This window comes from Lactuca virosa, chromosome 8, assembly GCF_052849685.1.
Source record: "Lactuca virosa cultivar CGN04683 chromosome 8, Lactuca_virosa_CGN04683_v6, whole genome shotgun sequence".
NCBI lineage: Eukaryota > Viridiplantae > Streptophyta > Magnoliopsida > Asterales > Asteraceae > Lactuca > Lactuca virosa.
The window spans coordinates 200,807,099-200,818,951 of record NC_136433.1 but is presented as its reverse complement, the minus strand read 5'-3'; the positions used below and the strand labels follow the sequence as shown (position 1 = coordinate 200,818,951).

Genomic DNA, 11,853 nt, shown 5'->3' with positions numbered 1-11,853 from the left:
AACTATGCAATAGAAATCCATCTACGCGATCAGACTCAACATATTCTTTCTTTAAGTTTCTTCACTTTTCTTTGATTCTTAAAACATCAACATGTGACCCAGTCACATCATGTATCAAGAATATCAGAATAGAAACTTAGCAGATTTAGATAGTGGATTTTACCTGAAGTAGAGTCAAACTTATTGACTTTAACATCCTTAGGTAAAATTTGGCAGCTTCGCAACTAATGCCCCTTCCTTTGGCAATGGACCCTTGATAATGGGACTATCTCAGACTTAGCCTCTCTCTTTACCATTTGGTCAACCAAGTTGACTATGGCCGATCCCTTTCCATTGGGAAGAGAGAGCTTTACTGGATTTTCAATGTCATTATTGTCAATGTCCATAAAGTTTTAGGAAGTTGATCTTAGCAAATGGATAAGATCATTAAGGGTCTTGTCATAGTCTGTTTCATAGGAGTCCCAAAGGAACTCACTATGTGACTTAGAAAGTGATTGAACCACCAACTTTCTCAAGACTTTGACACCCAACTCTCCCGGCTTGTCAATATGTGACTACATCTCCAAGATGTGACCACACATAGACCTTTTACTTGCCAATAGGGCTTGAGTGACCTTAAACTTTTCAAGAACTTGTGGGTTAGGGAGAATAATTGGAGGAGGTAAAAGAAGTATGATTTCCATGGGACATCATCTTCATTTAGGAAACTTGTTTCAAGAGATTTGGGACGATCATAAATGTCTAAACCAAACATCTTTTGGGAGATATTCAAGATAGTTGATTTAAAGTCCTTAATATAACACCTAATATGAAATATTAAGGCTAGGACCCAACAAACTATTTTATAACTTAGAAGAGGGATGCCGTAATCCAAGCTATAAAATATTTGAAGGTAGGTGAATGACGATTCACCAATTTCCACCAAGATAAACGAAATGTATTATTAGGTTTTAGTTGGATTTGAAACTCCTAGATCTTTTGAGATTCATTGAACTGTTCAATGGCATGTTTCAATCTCGAGTGTGCCCTTCAGGTTTTGTGATTGGGATGCCGAGGATCACAAAACAAGGTGTGAAGTAACCATACAAATATACTTGGTACCCTTAATATTTACCCCTTAATCGATGTGCCGGTTAACCACACACGCTCCACCGATACTATGATAAATATTAAGTTACCCTTTGCCTACCTTGTTAAGTCCAGGTTAGTGTGCCGGTTAACCACACACGCTCCACTAACGACTTAAACAAAGTGCAAAGTGTAATTTCATGGATTAGCACCTTATTCACTTTTTCCTAAGTAACTAAGATTGGGTATTTTAAAAGGTTTAGTTACTTAGTATTTATCACTAATACTTTTAATGAAGGGAGAATTATAGTCCTTGTCCTACCCGTTCGGCTAACGACCCTCCACCAGTCAAGGAAGCGGTGGGTGAGAGTGGACACCCATTAAACTGCCATTTTATAGGCAGTAACCTTATACCCCCCTTATAGACCGGCTTCGTGAATGAGGCCTACTAACGGTAAGACTGACTTTACTCTTATACATATATATATATATATATATATATATATATATATATATATATATATATATATATATATATATATATATATTATTAACTTATAATATTATAAAGTATAAGGGTTGAATTTTAACTTTTAAAATTCTAAGGGCTAACTTGGAATTAAAGTATTCATAAGAGAAAACTTTTCAAATTCCAAAACTTGAGGGCAAGTTTTGAAACTATTCAAAACTAATTAATTCCATAACTTATGTGTTTAAAGTAATTTTAAATAAAAGACTCTTCAAGTTCCATAACTTGAGGACAAGTTATGGAAGACTTTAAACTAATAAAAGAATGTAATTTTTCTTTATTTTGTAACTTATGGAATTAATTAAGGTTACACTTTTTATTACTTAATGAAGTGACTCTTGAACCTCCATAACTTGAGGACAAAACTCTTCATTTTTTGTAACCATTGCCAACTTTTATGAGTTTTATGAAACTTAAATGTGACTTTTCATATAACTTGAGGACAAGTTACAAAAACACATTTTAGAATCAACTCTTAGATTAAAATGGATTGAAAACACATAATCAATTAGCTTTTCTATTAATCTAAGCAACTCATAAGAACAAGATAATTCAAATCAAACTTTTTCATGTAATTAGCCTAATCACTAAACTAATACAAAACATGAATCTATTGACAATTATCTTTGAAATTGGATTAGCATGAACATTACCACATCAAAAACAAGTTTATAAGTCCAAAAACAGCTTAGGGTAATGTTCCTAGTCCATTTCTAGCCAAAAACCTCGAAAATATGTTGTTTGGGGCTCCTACTCGTCGAGTGTATCAACCTACTCGACGAGTAGGATGATTTTCTTCATGGACTCGGCGAGTTCATCAGTGGACTCGGCGAGTCCAGTGCCCAGAAAGCCAGAAAATCGATTTTTTCAGCATTTTTCAGCAACTTGCATCAAGTATAATTGAAAACAAGCCTAGGCTCTGATACCACTGTTGGGTTTTGAGCATTCTAACACTCCTAAGTGTACATGCAACCCTAAATACCTTGGATCTATGTTTTCTCTATTATACATGCAAATATGAACTTTCCAAGGTATTCATCCTAACTAGCATAATAACATTGATTCAAATGAATATATCAAGTTAGAATTACATACCTCTTTGATGTAGATTGTCTTCATGAAGCTTGAGTGCCTAGTGCCCCAAGTGTGACACCTCAAATGGTTCACACAACACCAAATACACTTGGAATGACTTGAGAGAATTCCACACTTCATGAAAATCGGCTAGCCCTTTCTATTACTCTAGTGCCGATTTTGTCAACAATAAGATGCTTATATAGTTAGTGACAATTAGAGTAAACCCTAATTTTCATGGCTTTCCATTTCCTTGGATCCATGGGCTCAAATATACCATGGAGCATCCATGGAGCATCTTATGGGTTTTAGCCCAACTTGACAATCCATGAAGCATTAGCCCACTATACAAGTATGGATGATTTACACAATCAACCCATATATTTAATTAGTCTTCTTTTGATCACTTAATTAATCCTAGATTAATTCTTGATCAATACTAATTAAATAATCTTATTAATATAGTAGAACTTATAATATATTAACAAACCTTAAGTGTTATTTCTCTCATTATAGTCTATCCAAATGCATGATGCCATGCAACCCAAATGGACCATGCCGGGTCGGGTCAAGTCTTACCAATTATAGTTATGGACTTAGACATTAATCCAACATCTCTATGCATGCACCGTTGTGATGAAAGTTGCATTTATCACACTTTTAGAGATTTCCCGCATATGGTTTGGTAGGTGTTGGTGTGGCAGGAGTGGTAGCGGCATGAACCGCCACGATGTGTTGCTTCTTTGCAGACTCCTGAGTTTGCTGCCCATTCCTCTTGTTTCCAAAGTTTTTCTTGTTATCATTCCCCTTTTTCGGTTCAGTGACGTAAGTCATCATGCCCTTTTGTACCCCATGGTCAATAAGCTTTTGAGCAAGGCGCTTGGCGCTGTCGAACGTTGTTGGGTTTGCAGCAATCACATTTCTATTGAATCGGGGAAGATAGTCCCCAAATGAAATGTTCGACCTTCTTGCTTTCAGAAGTGATCAATCATGGACACATGATCGCCAGGTCTCTGAATCTGTCAGTGTAAGCTTCAATGTCGGAGTCCTTCATAGTGAGATTCCATAATTCCTGTTCGAGTTTATGTACCTCACCCCTAGGACAGTACTCTTCAAGCATCATGGTTTTGAGGTCCTCCCAAGTCATTGAGTTCGCCACTGGAAGTGTTAGAGCCTTGATGTGGCCATTCCACCATATAAGGGCTCTATCGGCAAAAGTACAAGATGGGAATTTAACTTTGCTTTCCTCTGGGCAGACACAGATCTCAAAGACTGACTCCGTCTTTGCAAACCATCGAGTTAGGGCTATAACACCACCAATTCTATTAAATGGCCTTGGCTTTCCGTTTGTAAAGTCTTTATATGTGCATGATCTCTGAAGCCCTTGATTAACCCCATGGTTGGAACTGCCCGTTCCGTTTCCGCTTCCTCCTCCATTTGCACCATTATTGCTGATCTGTGCAAGAGCAGCAGTGACTGCGGCTGTAACTGCCGCCTGGAATATGGCCGAATCCATTTGTGGTGGAGGCGGCGGTGGCGGTGGTGCTGTCGCGTTGTTCTTGTGTCGGTTGTATCTTCGGGGTGGCATTCTACTGCCACAAGTGGAATTTGATAAGTTTTTGATAAGGGTTATGATGTGGATACTATTGTAATGAAACATCGCATTTAGATATGTCAAGTCTAGTGGTTATCGAGCGTTATTTTGTACATATAATTGAAATCTTGTTTTACCAAATAAAAATGAATAGATAAGACATAGCAAATAACAACATCCATAAATTAAAACACATGTTTATTTCATTAATGATAAAGTAGAGGTACATAACTTTTGGAAAATTGACCTTTATAAGGTCTATAATACATCAAGATAACAATCTGGCAGCATAACGACCCTCCTAATAGTGTAATCACTTAGACGTAAGGTCGGTCCTACATACAAAATAAACACATATTGGTCATATCTCGAATAAATATAGTTGATCAGGCTATATTTACCCTAGATATGATTACATAACTGTCTAAGTTTAGTCGCGATGTTCAACTCCTCTAAAGACTTTTTATTTGTTTCTTGTTATGACACTACCCTTAATATGCACACATGTATGTATACTTTTTTTCTTTTTATAAAATACTTATATTTTTAAAGTATACTTTTGGTCTGAGTGTTTTTAGTCCCATTGTATTTATAGTTGTATATCTTGTATGGTTAGATATACTAGTTCACTATAAACAATGCTCTGATACCAATCTGTCACACCCCCGAACCAGGACGGCGGAAACGTCCGGGGCGGATGACGTCATTGTATAGTATCATAACAGTTGAATATAAATGAAACATAGCAACCCAAGCAACATACATTGAGAATATAGACTTACATAGTTTACATATTGTATTTGTTCATAAATTACACAAAAGTGACAAAAAGTAAGACTTCCAAAATGCAGCAATCCAGTTCTCAAAGACTTAGGTACCTGCTTACTGGTTTCTGAGAATACAAGTGATTTTGAAAGACGTCAACATTGAATGTTGGTGAGTTCATAAGCATATTTGTATGAAAAGATTTGTATCTGATTTGTTTAAAAATGGTTTGTATTTCTCCAGAAAATCCGATATTTTCTATAAAAATGAGTTGTGAGTCTTACACCAAAGACTAAAAATGTATGTATGCATGTCCTTTGTTTCTTTTTCTTCGTAATTGTAAAATGTATGTCCCAGAAAATCCAATATTTTTCTGATGTATGAAAAACTGTAGCCTTAAACCCTAAGACCAGAAATGTAAACGATAGTGTACTGAAAAATAGTATGCAGTTTTATATTTTAATAAAACTGGTGAAGTGTAGGCTTCCCGTAAACCAAGATACAAACCCAAGGTTCTTAAACCCAATAAATGACTAAAAGTGCATAAATAAATCCATGGACTAACTACTTCAATTTTACAGCCCTTCTCGATTATATGTTCCATGAATCTGAAGTAGAAAATTAAAACTCTAATTTATTGTCATAAAAAGAGCCTTTATATAGAAAACAGATGGAATCGATCGATTGAGAGAGAGAGAGAGATAGAGAGGAGAATTCCAAAATTTACCTCTTTGTGTTCACGATGAAATCACAGAAGCAGACATCAGGCGTTTTCCACATAATCGATCACGGTGATAAAGAACCAGGTTGGCGGAGAACGACGCTGGAGTGACATGGCGGCGTAGCGACGTAGTGCTGGTTTGGGAACAATGAGAAGCGACGTAGCGGACGACAGTGGTGGTAACGACGGCGTCGTCAGGATGGTGGTGGTATCAGATGCATAAGATGGGTTATGGTAACATGAGGTAATTGTGATTTTGGGTTTGTCGATGAAGACGACTGATTTAGTGTGATTTAGGGTTTTAGTGAATGATTGTGAGTCTAGGAATAAAAAATATTGTTTAATTCCCAAAGTAATTCCGTAAATGATTTATGAATAGTTGTATTGGATAATAAGTTGTACATGAGGTAGTAGGTATTGTACCTTTTAAATTTCAAAAAACAATCAATATGTTTAATAATATAGTAAAGATAGCAGCTTCTATTCATTATTACTAAATGACCATTCATTCATCATTATTAAATTTTAATTAAATTATTTTGTTATACAGATTCATAAAATAACATGGATTCCATTTTTGCTAAAGAATGACGAAAAAAAGGTAATTATATTTAGATAACCAAAAAGCGAAAAATAAAACGGTCAAAGTTCATTTAGCACACAATTTTTTCACATTACTTTTTTTTCTTAACCTTACCATACTTTTTATTAAATAAACCTAGTTTAAATATTTCTTTATTGTTATATATTTTTTTTATTTTAACTACATTTATAATTATATGTAGATGTTGTCTTCGATCATCGTCAACATATAAACTCTTCAAATAAATATACATCTACTTCTTCTCAAAAGGAAAACACCAACTCTGAAATCCTTCCTCGATATAACCCTCCAAGTTTCCAATCTTATATCATCTTTTATTATTATTTGTAATAAAACTTTGTTGTTAATTTTTATTTGGAACCTAATATATTTTTTAATATATTTAATTTGAAAAACTTAATTTTACTATAAAAATTAATTTATTTTTATAATCATCTCATAGGTTATTAACCCTCTATATATATATATATATATATATATATATATATATATATATATATATATATATATATATATAAGGTTGTAGAAAACGCTCGACGTAGGCTCGGCGGTGGACTGGGGTCAAGGGATTAATCTGCTAGGCGGGGATTAATCAGGGACCATTAATTATTAAAAAATTAAAAAATATAACATTAATCCTAAGAAAATAACATTAAATATAACATTAATAAATATAACCATATCAATTAAAAAAAATTATTAAAAATTTAATAGAAAGAACATTATAACACGAAACTATGATTACATAAAAAAAACCTCTTTAATCCTTAATGCATCAAATCTAAATAACCAACTAGAGCATTGTGAATGGTATACACGATTTGATTTTTTCCTTACAGATAATATCCTATGTTTTTCCATCAAATACCCACATAAAACACATATGAAGACCTCATTCCCTTTTGTTCTCAACATTACCATTGAGATTGGGGTTGGATGCATATAGCAACCTACAAGCTCAAATATGTTATGTAGTTCATCATTATTCCACTTATTTAAGCATGCATCATCTTTGACTTTTACATCATTATGCACCATTTTAGTCGTCTCACATTGACTTGAAATCAAAATCAGAGGGATTGTGGACTTAGCATCAACTGCAGTGGTCGTTCCTGAAATAATTCATTAAGGATGTCATGCTTTATGATACATTCAATGAATAACATAAGTTCCCAAGACACACAAACAAATCTAGAAAGTGTGAAACTTGGAGTTTGGGTCAAATTCGGAAGAAGAATACAGTTATTGGAAAGAATCTAACAATATTTGAGGTTACTTCACAACTCCAATAGCAATTTGTACAGAAGTATACAAGTATAAAGTATTTGTCATTTACCTTCAACATCTGTTGGAGTATAAATATTGCATTTGAAAAGTCTACCAAGAATCCTTGAAACACCTAAACATGTTATAATTAGCAATCAGAATCTAAAACACGTAACAATAGATCACGAACCTGAATTGCAACAAGAATCAAGTTTAGTTTTAAACAGAAAAGGAATCTATAATTAGCAATCGGATATTTCTTAACTTGCTTGGTCAAATTCATAACTTAGAATCAACTAATATCTCAATTGTAGGTCAAATCATGTGCCAGAGTCAGATCTTACCTGAACCAGTGAACGAATTAGAGAGAATTAAGGCTCGACAAAGGATTCCCCACCTTGAATCGCCAGTTACGTGAACGAATAAGAAGCGATACCGTTCTCCATGTGCTTGGAAGCTTCAGAAAGCGATGATGTGCTTGGAAGTAGAAGAAGATGTGTGACAGAACAAGACGGATGTGCTTCGAAAAAAAAGTTAGACTGAATGCGATGGAATGGCAAAATCGGAAGGAACCCTGGCAGCAATTAAGGAGTTAACCCACCAGTCGAAATCACCATTGACAACCAAAGCTCAAACCTTCAATCGCCAGTTATGTGAATGAAGAAGAAGCGAAGAAGAGATATTCAACCACGAGTCCCACATCCCACATCGCTAGTGGGGAAAAATATTAGGCAGAAATATTCTATAAAAAGGAGCGAAAATACCCTTCAATAAGTAAAACAGATGTGCTTTGGGTTGTTGGCTCCATTGGGCCGACGACTTTGCTGGAATGACTTGGTCCGAATTGTTGTCCGAGTTGGTCCGATTTAGTCCGATTTGGACCGGTTTTGACTGATATTGATCAAAACCGATTATTTAACCCTTTAGCACGTATTCGTAGGCGGTTGGAAGCATCGCATATATATATATATATATATATATATATATATATATTTATATAATAAAGCATGTATTAGATTTATGTTTAACATGTTTTTAACCTTCAAGTATATTACTGTTTGAAGAAAAACATTCTCCTAGAACAACCAATGATATAGGTAGGTGTCTTGAGGGTAGCACGTCTAGCTATCCACCAAGGAATACAAGAAACCTTTTCCCCCTTCTGTCTACAACTTCATTAACAGCTGTCTAATTATAAAGTTCATATCTTTAGTCCTATGCACGTAGATTTCTCCTGAAACCACCTCCTCCCCACAAGTTTTATTTTTTTTTTGGTAGCAATCACACTCTGCAAAATGCAGCATCGCATCAAGTATAATAGCAAAAATATTCTTATTTAATCTACAACATAAATGATCAAAATGTTGCTGAAAATTGAAACAGCCTTAGATATTTAATCACATAAGAACCTTGTATATGTTATAAATATGATTCAGATCACTTTTTATTTTCGGTATAAAATAAAACCAAACCCAACTCTCAAATTTCGTTTTTTTTTTTCAAAACTGACAGTCTGGATGGCTCGTTTTTTTGTTACATTTTTCGCTTTTTGTTTCAATTTTGTTTTTTACTGCATGCCAGTGTTACGCCCATTAGATGCACCTAAAGGGGACTTATTATATGTAGAAAAATTGTTTCCACAAGTACAATTCGTCATTTAAGATGCTATAAATTTCATTTTCAAAGATGTGAGAAAAATTAATTATTAGTTGGCCTCTAATGAATGTCAAATACAAGACAAGGTCAAGAAATTTGAAATGTCTTGTAAAAACAAATAATGGGGCAAGAGTCAACATGGCAAGAATATGCTAAACAAAGGCTATATATAAGATGTCGAAAACAATAAAAAGAGCATCCTCAGTGCAAACTACTCATAAAAGAAAGCAAACTAAGAAGAATACCTTCTGAATCTGTTAAGATGAGAAGCTTACATGGTTTGGTTGCAGTTGCATTTATCTCAGTAATCGCATTCCAATCATGTGTTGTCCATGGAAACTTTTATAGGGACGTGTACTTCAACTGGGGTGCCAAGCATTCATACATTTATGGCAATGGTGATAATCTTAATCTGCTTCTTGATAAAACTGCAGGTATAGATTCCAACTTTTATTTGGATTTCAAAAGTCAAACATGAATTATAACTTTGATGTAGCATCATGTTAACGATGAGTAATGATCTACAGGATCTGGTATTCAATCATACAACGCATTCCTTTTTGGAAGCATTGAAATGCTAATTAAGTTGGTTCCAGGGAACTCTGCAGGAACTGTCACCGCATATTATGTAAGTGCAATATAATTAAAGACACAGAATGATTGCATTTGTCCCTTTTATTACTCTCCCACGTCATTTTTGTTGTTTAAATCCTTCTCATGCTGAAAACGGATAGCTAACACTTTTATGTGAAATCATTGAAGCTTTCCTCTACTGGTAACTATCATGATGAGATCGACTTTGAGTTCTTAGGAAACTCATCAGGACAACCTTACACCATGCACACAAACATCTTTACCCAAGGAAAAGGCAATAGAGAGCAGCAGTTTAAGCTATGGTTTGACCCAACTGCTGATTACCACAATTACACCATTCACTGGAACCCAACCGCTGTTGTGTAAGTTTAACACATATTCTACTCAAAGAACATTAAATGTTTAGGTTAAAGATTAACAGTTACTAAAAAGTAAAATCATGGGAATGAATGCAGGTGGTTTGTTGATAGTATACCGATTAGGGTTTTCAGAAACTACAAAAGTGAAGGAATTGGGTTCCCAAACCAACAAGGAATGCAGGTGTATTCGAGTTTGTGGAATGCTGATAACTGGGCAACGAGAGGTGGACTAGTGAAAATTGACTGGAGTTGTGCACCTTTCATGGCTGGTTTGAAGAAATTCAATGCAAGAGCTTGTAAATGGGATGGACCTCTTAGCATTATCAAATGTGCAGTACCTACTCCCTTTAACTGGTGGACATCACGTGTTTACAAGCAATTGAATTGGGATCAGCAAGGGAAGATGAAGTGGGTTCAAGATAATTACATGATCTATAACTACTGCACAGATTATAAACGATTTGGTGGAAAGATGGCTCCTGAATGCTACAAGCCACAATACTAATCAAAACATGATACACTTACACAGTTACACCATAATTCATTTTCCAACGAGGTCAAAACTGGGTTTTTCCTTTCGTATTTGTTTTATTACTTTTGTTTTTCATTCTAATGTATCTATTCTGAAAACTTGTCAAAGAGAGCCATTTTCCGTTGGTAATTGCCGAAGGAATTCCGACAGTCTGATTTTTCTAATAATGATTTTTTGATTGATTTTTCTGATTTGCGACAGATTATGAACGGAACTTGTTCGTGACTGATTGCCAAACTGAATTTTTTTTTTAATTTAGTGACGTAAACATAGTAGTCTGTTAGTAAAATGTCAATTTAATAAATAAATAAAAACTGAAAAAAAAATAATAATAAAATAAGTCAAAAGAAATCCATTTTTTTCTGCTAAAAATGCAGAAAAATATAATACAGTAAACAAGAATTGTAGTTTTACAATTTCAACTACAAATATAATAAGTTTAAACCTAAAAATGTCTAAAATATATTTCGTAGTTCATACACATAATCAAACATAAGCCTTAAAGTTTATTCATTTGTGCTTGAAATTCATTCCTTTGAGAGTGCATTTACGGGTGGGTTTACCAAATTATCTCATAAGTTCATTCATGTGTGCTTGAAGGTTTTCTTTTGTAACGTCCCAATTCAACATAAATTTTTCATTTTCAGAATAAAATATAATATCAAAATGTGTTTCCAAAAGTAATATAAATACCTTTTTTGTTCAATCATTGTAAAACATAGCTTTTCAAAACAAACTGGTATCATAAAATCAGCAGAAGCATCATTCGTAAAACAACAGCGATCCGTGTGCGGTCAAGTTAGGCCATTCCTTTCGACAACAGACAAACAATGGCTCATTGGACTCACGACATATCGTCGTTATGTTGTCAACACAGGTCTATAGGCCCACATCCTTTCTTCGTTCCACCATCAAGTCCTCATACAAACATATGAATGAATCATATAACAAACAACCAATCATACAGAAGACTATACAGTCTACTTATACAACCCAACCCTAACAATCCTTATATCCTTTCATACAAGGATATATATTGCAATACAAAGTATAGTGACATAACTCACCTGAGACGAAAGTTAAGGAATCAC

At 34.4% G+C, this 11,853-nt stretch overlaps 1 protein-coding gene and 1 long non-coding RNA gene across 2 annotated transcripts; one reads left to right on the top strand and one right to left on the bottom strand.

Moving 5' to 3' along the window:
• Nucleotides 1-7,014: 7,014 nt before the first annotated feature.
• LOC145132973 (uncharacterized) lies at nt 7,015-8,363 on the bottom strand. Its single transcript, XR_013718316.1, has 3 exons — nt 7,966-8,363; nt 7,692-7,754; nt 7,015-7,467 (listed from the first exon to the last, which is right to left on the bottom strand). It is a non-coding gene; the product is annotated as an uncharacterized LOC145132973 (long non-coding RNA).
• A 1,099-nt stretch (nt 8,364-9,462) lies between these two features.
• On the top strand, nt 9,463-10,944 carry LOC145134666 (putative xyloglucan endotransglucosylase/hydrolase protein 26). The gene is made up of 4 exons (XM_079069515.1): nt 9,463-9,711; nt 9,805-9,905; nt 10,040-10,233; nt 10,327-10,944. The coding sequence occupies exons 1-4, from the start codon at nt 9,540-9,542 to the stop codon at nt 10,733-10,735; spliced, it is 876 nt and encodes a 291-aa protein (XP_078925641.1). The 5' UTR covers nt 9,463-9,539; the 3' UTR covers nt 10,736-10,944.
• Nucleotides 10,945-11,853: the final 909 nt, after the last annotated feature.